Here is a 20,863-nt window from a genome sequence, read left to right as displayed (position 1 = left end):
CATCAAATAGCAATAACTTAATAATATCAAGATGTGTTAACAATTAAATTGTAAAGACTTAGATCTAAAAGAATATAACATATAATGTTTCTAGAATGTTCTGGCATGTAGGAGATGCCCAGTTATTATTCTTTTAATGAATCTGGAATTAGGTCTCAATGTATATGAACATTTACCATATGGCAAGGTTGTACTTCAATACAGTTGAAAAAGATTGAATTGTAACATAAAAGCTGGCATAAATGCCTATCATCTGAAAGAATATGAAATTAGTCCTCCCACTCAGACATTTTATAATATCAGAGAATGTGAACTCGGTGTCAGAATAACCAATACATTTTTGATGAACATCAGAAACTACATATAAACTTTACAGGTAGGAAAACCATCTTAAATAAAGAAGGAAACTCAGCAGTAAGAAAATAGATATAGTCAAATAAAATTTAAAATTGTATGGTGAAAAATATCCTACAAAAGTCAATTGAGAAACAATGATCTATAGAAACTATTTGAAATGCTATACAAAAATGGGACATATTATATGGGCATATAACAATAGGTAAATCAAAATGGTGGTCAAATAAATGAAGTTTGCTGAAATTGAGTAATAATTTGTGAAAATGTCTTTCACACCCATCAGCCTAGGAAAAAACTGAAAGAGCAGTCACATTGATTGGAGTTGGAACTTTAAACTGATACTAAAACGGAATACCCAAATTTCACTGGTAGAAAGTGTTACAATTTTGGGAAACAACCTGAAATCAGCTATAAATATTACAAATAATGAAGTTATTTAACTCTGAGTTTCTTAGACTCAGCATTGTTGACATTCTGGGACAGGTTTTTCTCTGTGGTGAGGTCTGTTTTGTGAATTGAAGGTTGTTTAGAGCATCCCTGCCTCCACCCCTCTCCAGTGTGACCGTCACAGATCTTTCTGGAAATAGCTCAATGTCTCATAGGGGACAAAATTACCACTGATCAGAACCACATTTTAAAAATAATTTAAACATTTTATAGAATTGATATGACAGCAATTTAATTATAAAGAATATGAAAGACCTTTAAAAGTGTGAGTAGCAGTCATATTGTGAACTCTTATGTAGCCACTGAAATAAATACATTAATTAATCAAGCAAACAACCATAGTTCTTTTTTTTGAAGAGTAACTTTGATTTCAGAGAGGAAGGGAGAGGGGAAAGAGATAGAAGCATCAATGATGAGAGAGAATCACTGATTGTCTGCCTCCTGCATGGACCCTACTGGGGATCAAGCCCACAACCTGGGCATGTGCCCTTGACTGGAATCAAACCTGGGACCCTTCAGTCCACAGGCCATGCTCTATTCACCAAGCCAAAGGGGCTGGCGCCAAACAACAATATCTGGAGCACCAGTTGCTCGCTGTGTCCTGTTGGGAGAACAGCCTGTAGGGCGTGTGGACTAGGAGCTGAAAGATCAGGGCAGAAGTGACTGTACCGGTCCAAGTGGGAGATAATAGGGCTTGTCCAGGGTTAGGGCCATGGAAGAGGTGAAAAGTGGGTGGACTCTGGATAGATTTTGAGAGTAGAGTGCTCAAAATTTGCTGATGTGAGGGACAGAGACAGAGAGAGACATGGATGACTCCAATATTTTGACATGAGCATCTGGGCCATTAGGAAGGACACTGAGGCCCAGCGAGGGCGGGTCCAAGATGCACAAGGGTCCACAGTGGCCTCATCCCCAGCCAAGGCGTGGCGCTGATGTGAGACCTCTGGCGATGTGGGTATCATGAGGGGCAGAGCCTGCTCAAAGCCAGGCACCTCCTCCTAATGCTTTTCAAGTCCATATTCCAGTACTCTCCCTCTGGCTCTGTTCTCTTTTTTCAGTCTTCTTTCCAAACTTCTGCTTCCTGAGGACTCAGACCATGTGCTTTTGATTCCATTTGTCCTGAATTCATATGACATGTGCATCCCAAAAGCCTTATATGGAAAAATATAGAAGGGGGGAAGGGGCAAATCCTTCCCCATCTCCCCCCTACCCCCCAACCCAGGACAGGTAGGGCTGTGTCCAGAAGCCCAGCAGCATCTCCAGGGCATCCAGTAGAAGAGTGGAATCCTCCAAGTCCAGGCCAGACCAGCTGCATTCCAGAACAACCTTTCTTTGGGGCCCTCCAGTGCCTGCCCACAACCATGGCTCCAGGTACCCTGACCCCTGCCTCCCCCAGCGCTTCAACACATTTTCTCTTAGGAGCTCTGACTGAGGGATTTAGTTTATCCTACCCTCGATACCCAGCTCTGCCACTCCCAGGACCTCCCTCCCAGTGACCTTCATAGTCCTGGCTCCTTGGACAGTTACAAATAGCCCTGGCAGGGCCTGTGTGTGGCCAGAGTCACAGGGTAGGAGTCCATCTCTCTTTGGCACTTCTCCAGTCCTCCTCTCCACCACAGGGCATCTCTGGTTAACCTCCTGACTCTCCATGTCAAAGGCCTCAGAGGGGTCTTCTTAACTTGTTTGTCCTGAACTGAGCACTGATTCCTGCTCTAGTTACAGGGGAGAAAGAGTGTCCACCACTTAGAAGCTCATATTATAGAGGCCTTTCTGGGCCTTAATAAAGCACCCATCCATTTCCTGATGATCTATGAAAGAGGCTCTCGTGTTCTTGTTTTATAGTTAGGGAGACTGGAGCACAGAAAGGTAAGGTTGCTCACCCAGGGCCACACCGCCAGACAGTGGCAGGGTTAGGACTTGACTTCTGACCATTCTAGTCTTCTGCTCTCATGAGAGCCATAGACAAGGTTCCAGTTTTCATTCTGTCCAGAGGAGAGATACAGGAAATAGCAAATGAGCAAGAACCTAAAAATTAATGATAAGTGCAATGAAGATCTCAGAAGAGGGTGGCTGGAGGAATGGGGGCTTGGGATGTGAGTGAATGATTCACTCAGACTCATAACCTAGAAAAGCTGTCATACTCCTGGTCACAATTTATTACAAGGAAAGAATACAGATTAAAATAAGCAAAGGACAAGGCACATGGGTGGGACTCGGGGGATACCAGGCATGAGCTTCCAGGTGTCCCCTCCCAGTGCAGTCCCAGCTCTCAATTCTCTCAGCAACAATGCGGGACAACATGCACTGAGTATTTCCAACCAAGGACACTCATCTGAGCCTTGGTGCCCAGGATTTGTACTGGGAGTTTGCCGGGGTTCTTGTTCCAGCATCTGGAAGGGTTCAGCAATCTAGAGAAGGGGCTGTGTGTAACTTAATAAAGAGTCCAGAGAGGAAGCATAATTTTGAAAGACATATTGGGGATCAGAGGAGCCTAGCTAAAGAAACTAAGATTTCCTAGTTTCAGGACCCCATGCTTTTTATGAACACAAATTGTCCTGAGGTGAGGCAGAGATATACTCTTCAAATGGTCAGGATTTCCTATACAGAGTCTATTGTCAGAATGGGGGAATTAGCCTACGGCTGTTCAGGTGTTTGGCCAGTAGGTGTAAATAACATGTAGATTAAGATGCCCTGAGCTATCTGGCCACAAACAATGCATCCTTTTCAGGTTTGTGGAAATGCCCTTGCCACTCCAGATTCAGCCTTGCTGTCATGCTGGAATTGGCTTCTGGCAGGAGTTGGTCACATGGACCTGGCTGACCACTCATGGGGCTGACTTCTACCTCTTCAGAGGAAAAGCTAATAGAGCACAGTGGTCCAAGGTCTCCACCATGAATCACATTGTGAGTATGACTAACTGGCATGGTCTAAGGTCTGAAGTATACAGACACTCTTATCAGAAAGGACACACCAGAGCCTTAAGATGGCCTCCCAGGAGCAAGGCAAGGGCATCATGCAGACAGACCTTCCTTTTGAAGGTGTAAGATTGAAACACCCAAGCCCTCTAAGTTAACTCTTTACTGCACAGGACAAAATAGTGGACCAGGAATGCATAATTAGAGAGTTCATGTTGAAGCTAAACTGGAAGGGAGTGGGTGTTTCCCTGATCCAGACTTCAGATGAGACTGTATCCCCAGCCAACACCTGGACAGCAGCCTGTGAAAGACTCTGAAGGAGGAGCCATGCAGATGTCTGCGATGAGAGAGTTCCAGGCAGAGGGAACAGCAGGTGCAAAGGTTCTGAGGTGGGATTGAGCTTCTAAGGAGAAAAGGAAGGCCAATATAGGATGGGGGAAGAAGGTGATATCAGAAGGGCCATTTGGAGCAAAGTGAGAATAGCTTATGGACAGGATGACACCATATGCGGGGCCTGAACAACTGCGCTGGTGGTGTTACCATACATACGAAGGGGGAAATCAATGAACAGACCTCAAGACAGCCCCCCTGATTTCTACCTCCTCGTACCTGTGTTTAATGCTCTCTTCTTGAGTGCTGACAAGGCCTCATGACTCACTTCTAACATCAGAATAAGACAAAGGTGGTAAGACGTCACTTTTAAGATTTGGTTACAGAAGATTGAGATTTCCATCTTGCTCCCAAGGCTCTCAATTTCTTCCCCTCTCTCTTTTTTCCCCTCTCCCCTCCCTTTTGCTCTCCTCTCATTCTTCTTCTCCCTCTCCGTCGCCCGCTGTCTCTTGTTCTGGTGAAACCAGCTGTCACATTGTGAGCTGCCCTATGGAGAGAACCATGTGGTGAGGAGCTGAGAGCTGCCTACTGAACAGCCAGTGAGGAACTGAGTCCTGCCAAAAACACCTGAGTGGACTTGGGAATGGACCCTTCCCTCATCAAGCCCTCAGCTGACACTGTGGCCCATTAGAGACTCTGAAGCAAAGAACCCAGAGAAGCCATATCTCATTCCTGACCCACATAAACTCTGACATCATAAGTATTTGCTGTTATTTTAAGCCCTTATATTTGGGGCAATTTGTTGCACAGCAATAAATCACTAACACAACAGATGTGGCCAGAGATTAGGAGGTGAAACTGGAGGTACAGTGTTTGCTAGTTTGAAATACAACTGTAATAGACATCTGCCTTGGGCTGGCTTTTCCTGACTGCAGAGCTTGAGACAAGGATTGAGTGCAAGCATTTTATTATAAAGGGATCTTAGAAAGCCTGAGTAGAGAAGAAGAGTCATGAGATAGGGAGGTGTAGATAGCAAATACTGAGAGTTTGAATGAGCACATTTCTATGGTGGGCACTTGGGGCTCAGTCCCTCCAGGGACCTCTGAGAGAGTGTGTAAAACATACTGTTGAGGAGTGAGGGAGCTGGGGTACTGATCCACCAAAAGTGACGGAGGATCATTCTCAGGGATGCTAACTCCCTATCAATTCTGACCTGGGGCCACAGGGGCCATAGAAAGCCCCCAGGCAGAGCATCTTGGCTGTTCACTAGAGCAGGGACTACACTGAGACAAATGAGGAGCAAAGATTGATTGTTCCCTGGGCCTCTGTCCTATAATGTCTCAGTACATTGCTGTGACATACTACCATCTTAATTTAACATATTGCTATTTCAATAATCATGAATGTTTTGCATTAATTTTCATTCTGTTAAAATACTGCATTCTAATAATAGTCATCTCAATATTGAGTTCTTTGGTGACCCCTTACATTTTGCTCCTGTGGCAAGTGCCTTACTTCTCATCATAGTCCCAATTCTGGGTTTCACAGATAAAGGCATCAGCACAAACAAGAGAGAACTCAAGTGTCAGCTGCCACATCTGAGTCCAGATGGGCTTAGTTCTGCTCTAGTAACAAGCAAACCCCAAATCTCAGGGCTTTAAAGCATCAGGAATTTTCCTTCCTACCTGGCTACTGTCTGGGTGAATGTACTTAGTGCCATTAAGTACATTCACATGCAAACATCACCACCATTTTTCAGAAATTTATCATCTTCACATCCTGGAACGTGGTCCCCATCCTCCTCCCTCATCCCATGGCACCTACAATTCTAATTTCTGTCTCTAAGAGTTTGACTCCTCTAAGGCCCTCATAAAAGTGGAGTCAATCATACCAAGCATCTTCTCAGACCACAATGGCATAATATTAGAAATAAACTACAATAAAAACAATCCAAAATCTCAAACACTTGAAGCTGCATAACATGCTATTAAACAATGACTGGGTTACAAATGAGATCAAAGAAGAAATTAAAAACATCCTGGAAACTTGTGACAATAAAAACACAACAATGCAAAATCTATGGTACACAATGAAAGCAGTCCTGAGAGGGAAGTTTATACCTCTACAGGCCTACCTCAAAAAAACAAGAAAAAATGGTAGCAAATCATCTAACTCTACAACTCAAAGAATTAGAAAGATAGCAGCAAGAAGAGCCCAGAGTGAGCAAAAGGAAGGAGATAATAAAAATCAGAGCAGAAATAAATGACATAGAGACCAAAAAACAATACAAAAGATCAATGAAACCAAAAACTGGTTCTTTGAAAAAATAAACAAGATTGATGAACCTCTAGCCAGGCTCACCAAGAAGCAAAGAGAGAGGACCCAAATAAACAAAATCAGAAATGAAAGAGGAGAAATAACAACAGACCCCACAGAAATTTAAAGGGTTGTTAAAAATACTATGAACAACTCTATTCCAACAAACTAGACAACATGGAGGAAATGGACATATTCCTAGAAAAATACAACCTTCCAAAACTCAATCAAGAAGATTCTAAAAATCTTAATAGGCAGATAACTATGGAAGAAATTGAAGCAGTCATCAAAAAGCTTCCAGCAAACAAAAGCTCAGGGCCAGACAGCTTCACAGGAGAGTTATACCAAACAAAAAAGGAAGAACTAAAACCTATCCTCCTCAGACTATTCCAAAAAATTCAAGAGGAAGGAATACTTCCAAGCTTATTCTATGAAGCCAGCATCACCCTAATACCAAAACCAAATAAAGACAACACGATGAAAGGGAATTATAGGCCAATATCTCTCATGAACATAGATGCTAAAATCCTCAACAAAATCTAGCAAATTGGATCCATCAGTACATCAGAAAGATCATACACCATGACCAAGTAGGATTTATCCTGGGGATGCAAGGATACTACAATATCCACAAATCAATTAACGTGATACATCACATAAACAAATTGAGAGAAAAAACCACATAGTCATATCAATTGATGCAAAAAAAGCATTTGACAAAATCCAACACCCTTTCTTGGTAAAAACTCTCAGCAAGGTGGGAATAGAAGGACCATACCTCAACATAATAAAAGCCATATATGACAAACCCACAGCCAACATCGTACTCAATGGACAAAAACTAAAACCATTTCCCCTAAGAACAGGAACAAGACAGGGATGCCCACTCTCACCACTCCTGTTTGACATAGTGCTGGAAGTATTAGCCATTGCGATCAGACAAGAATAAATAAAAGGCATCCAAATTGGAAAAGAAGAAGCAAAACTGTCTTTATTCGCAGATTACATGGTACTCTACATAGAAAACCCTAAAAACTCCATAAAAAATTATTAGACTTAATAACTGAATTTGGCAATGTAGCAAGATACAAAATTAACACCAAGAAATCTATGGCATTTCTATACACCAATAGTGAACTTACAGAAAGGGAGACTAAAAAAGCAATCCCATTTACCATCGCACCAAAAAAATTAAGATACATAGGGATAAACTTAACTAAGGAGGTAAAAGACCTATATGTGAAAAACTACAGGACACCGAAAAAAGAGATAGAGGAAGACATAAACAGATGGAAGAACATACAATGTTCATGGATTGCTAGAATCAACATCCTCAAAATGTCCACACTACCCAAAGCAATCTATAGATTCAATGCAATCCCCATTAAAATACTAATGGCATATTTCACAGACCTAGAACAAACTTTCCAAAAATTCATCTGGAATAAGAATAGACCCCAAATAGCTGCAGCAATCCTGAGAAAGAAGACCAAAGTAGGTGGGATCTCAATACCAGATTTCAAGCTGTATTACAAAGCCAATGTTCTTAAAACAGCCTGGTATTGGCACAAGAACAGACATATAGATCAGTGGAATAGAATAGAGAACCCAGAAACTGACGCAAATCAATATGCCCAATTATTATTAGAAAAGGAGGCATGAACATACAATGGAGTCAAGACAGTTTCTTCAATAAATGGTGTTGGGAAAATTGGACAGATACATGCAAAAAAATGAAACTAGACCGCCAACTTACACCATACACAAAAATAAACTCAAAATGGATAAAGGACTTAAACATAAGACATGAAACCATAAAAATACTACAGGAATCCACAGGCAGCAAAATCTCAGATATATGCCGAAGCAATTTTTTCACTGATACTGCTCCTAGGGCAATGGAAACTAAAGAGAAAATAAACAAATGGTACTACATCAAAATAAAAAGCTTTTGCACAGCAAAGGAAACCATCAACAAAACAACAAGAAAGCCCACTGCATGGGAGAACATATTTGCCAATGTTATCACCGATAAGGGTTTAATCTCCAACATTTACAGGGAACTCATACAACTTAACAAAAGGAAGATAAACAATCCAATCAAAAAAATAGGCAATGAACCTAAATAGATACTTTTCGAAAGAAGACAGAAGGAAGGCCAAGAGACATATGAAAACATGCTCAAAGTCACTAATTATCTGAGAGATGCAAATCAAAACGACAATGAGGTACTATCTCACACCTGTCAGATTGGCTATCATGAACAAATCAACAAATGACAAGTGTTGGCAAGGATGCGGAGAAAAAGGAACCCTCATGCACTGCTGGTGTGAATGCAGACTGGTGCAGCCACTGTGGAGAACAGCATGGAGTTTCCTCAAAAAACTAAAAATGGAACTCCCATTTGACCCAGTGATCCCACTTCTAGGAATATATCCCAAGAAACTAGAAACACCAATCAGAAAGGATATATGCACCCCTATGTTCATAGCAGCACAATTCACCATAGCTAAGATTTGGAAACAGCTTAAGTGCCCATGAGCAGATGAGTGAATTAAAAAACCGTGGTACATCTACACAATGGAATACTACGGGGTGGTAAAAAAGAAGGAATTCTTACCATTTGCAACAGCATGGATGAAACTGGAAAGCATTATGCTAAGTGAAATAAGCCAGTCAGAGAAAGATAAATATCACATGATCTCACTCATTTATTGAATATAATGAACAACATAAACTGGTGAACAAAAACAGATCACAGAGTCAGAGAAGCATCAATCAGACGGTCAAACCTCAGAGGGAAGGTAAGGGAGGGGGGGGGTAAGGGGAAGAGATCAACCAAAGGACTTGTATGCATGCATATAAGCCTAACCAATGGACACAGACAACATGGGGGTGAGGGCATAATTGGGGGAGGAGGTTCGTAGGATAATGGGGGGATGAGGACACATATGTAATACTTTAGTCAATAAAGAAATTTAAAAAACAAAAGTGGAGTCATATAATATTTGTCCTTTCATGACTGGTTAATTTCACTCAGCATAATGTATTTAAGGGTCATTCATGTTGTAGCATGTGTGAGAACTTCCTTTTATTAAAAAATTTAAGTGGTAAAGACACATAATAACATTTTCCATTGTAACCATTTTCAGTGTGCAGTTCAGTAGTGTTAAGTACATTCAAATTGTTGTGCAAACATCCTTCAAACCTTTTTTCATATTCTAAAATTGAAACTCTATACCTACTAAACACTAACTCCTGAATCCCTCTCCTCCCACACCTGGAAACAACTTTTCTATTTTCTGTTTCTATGAATTTGACAACTTTTTTTTTATTTGTAAATATATTTTTATTGATTTCAGAGAAGAAGGGTGAGGAAGAGAGAGAGAGAAACATCAATGATGAGAAAGAATCATAGATTGGCTGCCTCCTGCACACCCCACACTGGGGATCGAGCCCACAATCCAGGTATGAGCCTTGACCAGAAATTGAATCATGATCTCTTGGTTCATAGGTTCACACTCAACCACTGAACCACACTGGCTGGGCTGAATTTGACTACTTTAGATATGTCATATAAGTGAAACCATGCAGTGGTTGTCTTTTTTGTGACTGGCAACTCTCACTGAGCATAATGTCAGCAACTCTCTCTCCTCTTTCAAATACCTATTTCTCTGTTGTATGTGCAATTCAAATGTCATCTCCTTCCATCAGGACCTTGACACCCCACAAATACAAGTATCAGATTGGAAATCATTATGAATATGTTAAGAGCAGCTCAATGAAAAGAAAAGCAATCTACAGGAGGGTGCCATAAAAGATGGTTATCAAAAAAAGAACAGCTCTCTAGCTCTGTTAATTAATGAGTTAAGTCCCTGGACTCAAAATATCTTGAAGGAAAAAGTTCTAATTCTTTTCAGCCTAGAAATGGTAAGTGGGAGACAAGTGGCAGAGTGGGGATATTGACATTTGGAGGGGCTTGACCCTCTAGTGTAGGATTACCAAATCTGCTCATTAAATATGTATTTACTCTCACTTTCTTCTCTAAGATCACTCAGCTGTTGAGGGCAGATGTAGAAATAAAACTTTATTGAAGTAAAATTTACACAAATGGTAGACTCTATGCAGAGATGGCCCCAATTCTTTATCTGCTTTCATGTCTTTGGAAATGTGACTGTGAGTTCCAGAGGAGTAGTCTTTTCTCCACCTTTGAATCTGGGCTGGACTTAGGATTTTTTAGTTGTTTTGGCCAATACAATATGGTGGAAGTGACAGTGCACTTTACCAGGCCTTGGTGCATTTCCACTGCTTCCACTCAGAACCCTGGCTGAGCCACGTGAACAAACCCAGGGTGGGCCTTCCAGAGAAGGAGAGGACATGCGGACAGAGCTCATTTATTCCAGCCAAGCCCCCCGCCCAGATCAGTCACCATAGCTGAGCCCCTAATCCATTAGAAAGGTCAGCAGAGACACCCTAGCTGACCCATAGCTGACTGCAGACTCATGACGAGACCAGCAGAGATCAGAACACCACCCCACTACACAAACCCATTGGAAAATAAAGGAATTATATTAAACTATTTGCTTTTAGGATGGTTTGTTATATAGCAATAGTGAATTGATATTATAATCAAAGCATAAAGAATTGAGGAGAATGTAGAAGGAAGTGAAGCGCTGCAGAAGGAAGCAAAGTAGAGGCGCAGGAGACAGGAAAGGAGCCAAGGCGGCTGAGGCGGGAGGGAAAAAAAAGAATTGAGGGAAATTATAATAATCTGCTACTTCTTACTTTTGGCATTTGTGCTGATATTTGAGGACAGCACTCACAATCATACTGTAATTCCAATGCATTTTAGATAAAAGAGACTCCATTGAGGTTCCCTTCCAGGCAGTCAAGACAGGATGGAAGGACATGCATGTTTTTGCAAGAAAATCTGCACATAACAACTGGGCAGGATTCATCCTTTGATCATGAAGATTGAAGATATTGCCCTCGCCTGTTTGCCTCAGTACCTAGAGCATCGTCCTGGGGAATGAAAGGTCCCACATTCCATTCCAGTCAAGGAATGCCCATGTTTTGGGCTCAATCCCCAGTAGGGGAGTGCAGGAGGCAACCAATTAATGATTCTCTCTCATTATTGATGTTTCTATCTCTCTCCTTCTCCCTTCCCCTCTGAAATCAGTAAAAATATATACTTTTTAAAAAGATTGAAGATATTCCTGAGTATAAAAATACTTATTGTGTGGTAGTGAGATTGTTCACTCACTTTTCCTTTGGTGGATTTGAAAAAATTTAGAAAAGGGGAGATAGTGAATTTAAAACACTAGAAAGAGTCACATAGTAGGGAGCACATTTAAAGCTTTCAAGGAGCCCTGGCCTGTGTGGCTCAGTTGGTTGAGCATCATCCCATGCACAGAAAGGTTGCTGATTCAATTCCCAGTCGGGGCACATTTCCAGGTTGTGGATTGGATTCCTGATTTCAATGTGTGTGGGAGACAACCAATCAATATTTCTCTCTCATATGGATATGGATCTTTCTCTCTTCTCTCACCTGCTCACTTTTAAAAATTATATAAAAAGAAAGTTGTATAGCAAAAACAGTGAGATGGTTCAGAAAAAAATCATAAAATATTCCACGTAATCTCCACGTAATCTTTCACCCCTATAAATAAGGAGCCTTACCATGGACAACATATTACACACTTTATTAATTACACAAATGCCATGAAAATCAGTTTTGTACAGTAAAATATTGTACCGCTATTATTGCTTTATGACATTTAATGTCATCTCTGACCCTAACCATATTAGAGTGTATTTCATTGTAGACTCTTCCAGGAAACGTGTGTTTGATAGCCAATTTTACCAGTTGGTATGGTAGGCATTTGGACACACAGCTAAATAATAGAACGTAAAGATAAAACCAGGAGACCAGCTATAAAACACACTAACATGTTAAAGTCTACATTATCAAGAAGAGCTGAAAAGGTAGTGATATAGAAAATAATGATGAACAAATAAGTGAAAACTGTGGTCTCAGATTTTTCCTCTACAATAAAATTATGCAAATGACCTTAGTATCCAAGTATAATTTTGTCCATAAGGGTAGTATAATTCATGGCAATCTTTCAGTGAAAACAATAGAAAAATTACTTGGAATGAAATATGTCATACAATAATAAATGATGCTGAAGTAATTCATGTTAATCTATGAGATAACTGAGAATTTCCAATTACGTCTAGTCCAAAAATTGGCTTTATTTGTATCAGAACTTCTGGCTCCGAGGATTTGCACCCTGCATTCCTGGGCAATTCTTCAGCCTAGTATAGTTGGCCCTTGAAGAACTTACCTACCAAGGAATCTTTGCAGGGCCCCTTTTATGTCCTTGTTCCTCAGACTGTAGATGAAGGGGTTCAGCATGGGTGTGACCACGGTGTACATCACCGAGGCTGTTGCACTTGAGTGTGAGCTCTGGGAAGCAGCAGAGCTGAGGTAAACACCTAGGACTGTACCATAAAATAAGGAGACAACTGAGAGATGAGAGGCACAGGTAGAAAATGCTTTATACTTCCCATGAGCTGAAGGGATTCCTCGTATGGAAGTAATGATCTTGGAGTAAGAGTAAAGGATCCCAGAAAGGGTACCACCACATAGCAGCACAGCTGAAAAATACATTAGAATATTGTTAAGAAAGTTGTCAGAACAGGCAAGTTGTACCACCTGATTGAGCTCACAGAAAAAGTGTGGGATTTCCAAGTCTGAGCAGAAGGACAGCCTCAATACCATTAAGCTATGTAGCAAGGAAACCATGGCACCAATGATCCAGGACAGCAGAACCAGCAGTCCACAGAGCCGGGGGTTCATGATGACCATGTAGTGCAAGGGGTGGCAGATGGCCACAAACCGGTCATAGGCCATCACGGTCAGGATAAAGTTGTCCAACACTGCAAAGAGTATGAAAAAATACATCTGTGTGATGCAGCCTTCATAGGTGATGACTTTGCTCTGTGTCTGGATGTTCCACAGCATCTTTGGGATGGTGTTGGAGGTAACACAAATATCTACCAAGGACAGGTTGGAAAGGAAGAAGTACATGGGCGTGTGGAGGTGGGAGTCTGAGCTTACAGCCAAGATGATGAGCAGGTTTCCAAACACAGTGATCAGATACATGGAGAGGAAAAGCCCAAATATGAGGGACTGTCGTTCCAGTGCCTCTGATAATCCCAGGAGAAGAAATTCTGAAATTTGTGTATCATTGCCTGGTTCCATGTGTCAGAAGTGACTATCAGAAAATAGAAGAAATGAATAACTAAATGTCACATTATTAGGCATTTGTACCTGAGAATAAATGACACATTTATGTTTTAGAATCAGGAAAATAATTTCCATTTTTGGTGTGTGATTCGTCCCTCATTATGGAATCCCCATTGTCATTTGTCATTAGAATTTCCTTTTCCATCAACCTGTGCTTCAAACATAATGTATACTGCTGTTTTACTGAGGATATCTTTCATGCATTTGTGGAATATATATTGACTATAGACCATGATCTGGGCACTGTTCATAGTATGGGATGCTGAAAAATAAAGTCTCTATAAACTAATGATGGAGAAAAAATATTATAAAATTAAAAAATAATAAAACATATCCAATAGTGCAGCTGCTAAAACAAAAAGTAAATCACAATAAATGGAGAAAGTGGATACAGGGTGCTCTCTTTTATAGTGATTAGCCATGACAGGCCAACAGACGACACTTAACAGATACCTCATGGAAGACTAAGTGGGAGACTGAGTGGGGACTGTTTGCCAGGCAGAAGGTGCAGCCAGTGCAAAGGCCCTAAGGAAGAAGATTGTTTAGAAAATCAGGGCTCAAAAGGAGCCAGAGTGTTAAGGGGAATGAGCATGGCAGAGCAGGATCAGGGATGGTGTCAGAGGATATTAAGAAACAAGGTGGCCTGCTTGTTGCTCTTATAACTTCAAGTCATGGAGAGTGCCTTGTGCACACTATGTAAATCTTGCACTTATTAATCTGGTTGCAAAAGCATCTTGCGAATTGAAAAGGATCTCATCCTTACTATCTCCTCCTGAAAGTAGAATCACCTTGGAATATATCAGTCCAGGCACCCCTGCTCTGAGGACTGCTCTCACTTTACAAGGCACACACACACACACACACACACACACACACACACACACAGCAGAACACCATGGACTCTTCATCTGTGTTATTTCCATGTCCTTCTCCCTCCCACACTATGTAGGCTATGAGCAGATACAAGTCAAAGTGTCCAAATCAATTATCTTTTCCAAAAAGAATTTAGAAATAGCTTTTAGATATTCTTATAATAAGCCTTCTATGCACAAATACCCTTGGAGTTTCATATTGCTATGCACATTTTCTGTCCTGTAGTTAAAAAAATATAAATAGTAGTTTAAATGAACATAGAAGGGGAGAGAGCAATAAAATGGATATTAGGAAGAAGAGAGGTCTAATTAGCTCAGGTAATCCCTGAGAGACAGTGAATAAGAAAAATCTTCTTTGGACTCTGGAACATTTCCAACCCTAATTATACACCCTTTAAAGCCAAGCAAAGCTAATAAGAAGAAAAATTAATTTGACTAAATACAAAGGCAAAACCCATGGAAACAGATAGTAGGGGAGAGAGGGCATGTGCTGGGGGCAGGGAGGAATGACCAGGGAGAGGTCAATGGGGGAAACAGGAGACCTATGTAATACTTTAAACAATAAGAATTAAATAAATAATAAAAATAAATAAAAGACAATATATTTATAGATATATGATGTAACTACCCCAAGTGAAAACTGACCTAAAAATTTAACCAATAACTCACAAAAGGAAATATAGAAAAGCAACACTGATTGGATATTTTTAATAACAAGCAGAAGACTGGCTTTTCCTATGCCTCTTCTATACTTATTTGAGCAATAAGTTTTTATATGGTTGATGGTAGATGAGAGAAGCCCTTACTCACTTTTCTTATGTGGCATCTCTGCTTTTCTTGGACTTTGGGTTTGATCTCATGCTTTCACAAATCAATGGGCATAGTCTAATTCTGGTTGTGGTCTTCATCCAACATGCAAAGGCCTCCCAGGACATGATCAATAAGTCCTGCGCATGCTATGATGATTCATCTTGCTACACTGAGTAACTTTGTTCATAGGATTTTAGCCTGAGCACATTGTCATGCAAACATTTATTTCACTGTACTCTGACTTCACCATCACACTGCCAGATCCAGACAAACAGGGCTTCACCTGTTTTGTTCACCTTTGTATTTTCACAAATGTTTGTGAATATATGCACACTTATATAAGAACACATTTACGTAAATGTGAAGTTATAAAATGAAAGGCATGAGAGTGAGAATGAAATCTGGTTTAACAGAGTGAATTGGAAGCAACTGTATTAAAGAAAATTGAGTGGAGCATCAAAAACTAACCAAAACAAGATGTAATAAATAGCAATAATTTAGGGTTACCAACATGAATTAGTAGTCAAATTGTCAGTGGCATAGACATAGAAGATAATCTATAATGTTTCTAGAAATTGTGACCAACAGCAGATGCTCCATTATTTGTTGAGTGAATCAGGAATTAGGTCCAGTTTATAAGTACATTGAACACATGGTAAGGTTGCATTTCAGTACATTTGGAAACATTGAATTGTTGAATAAACACTAGAAAAATATCAACCTGGAAATAAATGAACTTGTTCTCTACCTCAGTCACATCATAAAAAATCAGAGGGATTGCTTACTCACTGTTAAGTGTAACCAGTTCAGGTGAAATGACAGAAAACTGCATATTAATATGTGTGGGTGGGCAAAACCATTGTAATTAAATCAGCAGACTTAGAAGTAATGAGACAGACATATTTAACTAAATCGAATGTAAAACTCTTTTATAGCCAAAATATCCCCCAAAGTCAATTGAGAAATAATAATTTATATTTATATTAATTTTTAATTTTAAATTCCATAGAATTTATTGAGGTACCATTGGTTAACAAAATTACATAGTATTCAAGTGTACATTACTATAATGTATCATATGTATATGTGTTCATCATCCCTAGTCAAGTCTCCTCCCATCACTGTTTATCTCCCTGTTTACCTCCTCTTACCTTCCCCACCATAATAATGTTTAGAAATCATTTAAAAGGCTGATAATGAAAGAATAATAGGTATATAAAATAACATTCAAATTAGCAAGACCATAAAATATATGAATCTTTGATCAAACTCAGAAAAAGTTCAGAAAACAATAAAAAAATTTCACATCTCTCAGCCTGGGGAAAGCCTTAAAAAGGTGTCACATTGACCGGGACTGGAACTTTTAAACAGGTAGCTAAGGGGTACTCTATTTTCTTTTCTGGCAGAACAGTAAAGTGTTACAACATTGAGAAACAAATCTGAAGACACTATAAATATTACAAGTACATATATTCTTTAAGTCATGGTTTCTCAGTCTCTGCACTATTGACATTTTGGGCCAGATCATTGTCTGTGGTGTGGTCTCTCCTGTGCATCCCTGGACTATACCTACACTTTCCATGTGACAGACAGAAATGTCTCTGAACATTGCTGAATGTCCCTTGTGGTAGCAATACTGCCACTGGTGGAGAACCAGAATTTTAATGTAACAACCTCAGAATATTTTTATATAATTGTTATAGTAGCAATGCATTGAGAATGTATATGGAAGGCTTTCAAGTGTGAATAACAGCCATTACATAAAATATTATGTGCACATAGTAATAATGAATTAGCATCATATTAGTTGATTGGAAGAAAGGTTATAAGGTATTGTTGAGTAATAAGGAAGAGTGGGCACATAGAAAAAAAGACTGTACAATACATAAAGAGAATTTCTGATAGGCACAGGATGCTATTTATGCATTAGTACAAATGCATATGAGTGTATATGTATGCATAACACAGAAGAGAAGTTTTTTTAAAACTAAGAATGTATGGACTACAGATTATCAAAGGAATGAAATTAGGTTAAGTATAGTGATTACAAAAGAACTGTATGAAACAAAATTAAGTGAGGATCAAATTAACCTATATAAAGACAGTTAATAATTATAACTTAATAACATTAACATGGCCACTAACTCCAACTTAAATTTCCAATAACTTTGAAATAAAAGAATATTATAGAATGGATTTTTAAAAAAATACATTTTTATTGATTTCAGAGATGAAAGAAGAGGTAGAGAGAGGTAGAAACATCAATGATGAGAGATAGTCATTGACTGGCTGCCCCCTGCAGACCCACCAATGGGGACTAAGCCTGCACCCGGGCCCTAACCAGGAATCAAACCATGACCTCCTGGTTCAACCACTGAGCCATGCTGGCCAGGCTAGAATGGATTTAAATTTGGAGGAAAGCAGTATCTAAATTATAGTTTCTTCTCATTTAAAGATATTGGATTCAAATATGCTAATGAAGGTAAAGTTAATCTTTAGTAAATAAAAAAGAGAATGCCTTCCAGAGGATCATAGAAGATGATGCCTGTTTTGTAAATAGAGCTAAAAACAAAAAGCCAAAAAGAACAAAAAGGAGAAGATGGAGATGTGAAATAAGTTGGCAATGTGTGTAGGGTTGTTTATTAGCACTGCATACACAGAAGAACATTCCCTTTCCTTTTTCTGAAAGAAAGGATTCACAAGTGAAAAGTATAAAAGTAAGAACTGAATGTTTTCATTATGAAAAGTAAAATTTGGGGGTCAATCAGGGAAAAATGAGACATATGTAAAACTTTAGATAATAAAAAAGGAAATTAAAAAGCAATGGAGTGAATACAATATGACTGATGACAGATTTGATCCCACACTATTAATAAACACTCACAATTGCCCACATATATATACATGAAGGTACTCAATAACAAACTACAAAGTGGGTGAAAGAAACCTCCAATTCCATTTTTAGAAGAATGCAATAAAAAGCAGGAGTAAAACTACTCTGACCCCACTACACTAACATCAGGACTTTACAGACGACTTATAAGAGAGAAAACAAATGAATAACTAACCCACAAATATATTCAGATCACAGGTGATGAAATAATTGAAAAGTTTAACTATTTAGCATACCTCTTGATACTTATCAAATATATTCTTTTTCATGTGAATTGAATACCAAAGTGAAAGAAGAGCCTGTGAAATGTATGTCCCATGAACTACTGTTATAAGGTAATTTTTGCAAGAATATATTGGACCTGAATCTTTCTCATCAATGGAAATGTAGTTGAATAGACGCCATGATAAAAATAAAGAACTGCCCTCATTTGACTGGACATCCCTCTATACCTACTGCTCTATTTTCCTACTCCCTTTAGCTGCAAAACTTGCTGTACACATTCTACTTTTACTTGAAATACTTTATGCCTCAGATTATCACCTCTAATTGGTCTTCCATCAGTTAATTATCAGTAATTAGTTCAGTGTTCACTTCTCCTTTTAGCATCATAAATCAGTCATTAATTAGTTAATCAGGCAAACAGACAACCATAGGCTGGTGCCTGTCAAGAGACCTCAGGTACATGTGGTTGGCTTTGACTCTCTCTGACCCTTCCCTGTAGTACCTAGTGGATCTCTGGACTCACGTATTTGGGAACTCTGAGGGGAAGGTCTTCATGGGAAAGTCCAACCTCCTGGATGGGTGATGATGGAGACTGCAGTTCTCTGCTCAGACAAGACAGCTGGAAGGAGGCAAGCACAGGTCTCCTAGACAAACTTAGGATTCCAAAAACAACAACCAGGTCCCACCCAGCCCAAGGTCACACACCTGAGAGACTGGAGATGAGGAGATATTTACTGCTCCCCATGTCTGCTCATTAGGTACATTTCTGTCTTGTTACTGCAACTTCTAAGCACCTGATTTCCCTGTGGGTCTGGACAGAAGGAAATGTTTTCCTGGAGATTCTGTGTTCCCAAAAGACCAGCTTAGGATTCAAGTGAGTCCAGTTTTTACTAGTTCTTCCTTATAACATTTGCTGGGTTTTAGAGGACTAACATCCCAGCACCTTATCCCAACCCTGATATAAAATTTTTCCAAATTTAAGATTGAGGATGTAATATGGGTTAGAAAACTTGAATCTCCAAATATTGACTTGTGATAGGGACATAGCCCCTAATATCTACAGAAATTTGCTATTTTTCATTTCAACAAGGGGGAGAACTAAGTTCCTTTGATATAAACTTTGAGTGTTACACAATAGGCTTCATGACACATTAGCCAAAAGAATTTGGCATTTCAACCTTATATCACAAGTTAAGAGCTGGCATTTAGTCCCTCACTATAAAATATCCTATATAATAAAAGGCTAATATGCAAATAGACCGAACAGCAGAACAACCAGAACAACTGAACAACCAGTCACTCTGACGTGCGCTGACCACCAGGCGGTGTGTGTGGAACATGGTGTGCGTCAGCCATGGCGTGATGGTGGAGCAGGTGGGTGGGTGCGCCAGACCAAGGCGGGGCGTGGTTGCTGTCATTGGGGCAAGCCTCTGGTGGTTACTGAAAATTCTTTGCTCCCGTGCACCACGGTCCTGCCCGGTGCTTGCACCTGCTGCCAGCACCTGCTACCAGCCCCGCTCGCACCCGCTGCCTGCCCCGCTCGCACCCACTGCCTGCCCGATTACTTGGCACCATCAGCGGTTGCGAGTGGTGGCTGCCATCCCCGATCACCCATCCGGGCTTCTCCACCTCCCCCTGCTCCTGAGGGGAGATGGAGGGGGGCGGTGGAGGGGGAGGAGATTGGGACTGGCAGCCACCCACTGCCAGCACCAGCCCCACTCATACCCGAAGCCAGCACCGGGGCTGCTGGTACCTGTCACCAATCCCGATAGCTTGGTGCCATCAGTGGGTGCGAGTGGTGGCTGCCAGCCCTGGTCACCTCTGAGGGCTTCTTCACCTCCCCCTGCTCCTGAGGGGTGATCAGGAAATCAGCTGCTGCTCACACCTGCTGATAGAGCTGGACCCGCTGGCACCCGCTGCTGGTGCCAGCCCCAATTGCTCCACGCCTTCAGCGGGTGCAAGCAGGGCCAGTGCCATCAGCGCATGGGAGCAGCGGCGGCAAGAGCGGGGCTGCTGGCAGACAGGGGACAGGGGCCATGGCAGGAGGGGCTGGGCGGGGGCATGGAGGGCTGAGACCCACCCCTGTACCTACGACAGCCTAGCAGCCCACGGTTCCTTTCAAGGTGCATGAATTCATGCACTGGGCCCCTAGTTTGTTAATTATAAGAAACATATTTAGATTTTTTGCACTCTAATTTAAGCTTGGGAATAGGAAAGTAAAGAGACTCTTCCCTGTATCCTCCAGAAGAAACCTAGCCCTGCAAACATCTTGATTTTAGCCCACTGAGACCCATTTCCTGTTTCTGACCTCAGGAACTGTAAGAAGCATGACTGTGTTTGTTTTTAATCACTCAGGGGTCATTTTACATTAGCATTAAAAAGTGAA

At 40.5% G+C, this 20,863-nt stretch overlaps 1 protein-coding gene across 1 annotated transcript; it reads right to left on the bottom strand.

Moving 5' to 3' along the window:
• Positions 1-12,708: 12,708 nt before the first annotated feature.
• On the bottom strand, positions 12,709-13,632 carry LOC102432821 (olfactory receptor 7A5-like). Its single transcript, XM_014448668.1, has one exon. The coding sequence runs from the start codon at positions 13,630-13,632 to the stop codon at positions 12,709-12,711; it is 924 nt and encodes a 307-aa protein (XP_014304154.1).
• Between the last annotated feature and the right edge of the window lie 7,231 nt (positions 13,633-20,863).

This window comes from Myotis lucifugus, unplaced genomic scaffold, assembly GCF_000147115.1.
Source record: "Myotis lucifugus unplaced genomic scaffold, Myoluc2.0 scaffold_892, whole genome shotgun sequence".
NCBI lineage: Eukaryota > Metazoa > Chordata > Mammalia > Chiroptera > Vespertilionidae > Myotis > Myotis lucifugus.
The sequence above is the reverse complement of the archived record's forward strand: the minus strand, read 5'-3'. Positions and strand labels throughout refer to the sequence as shown.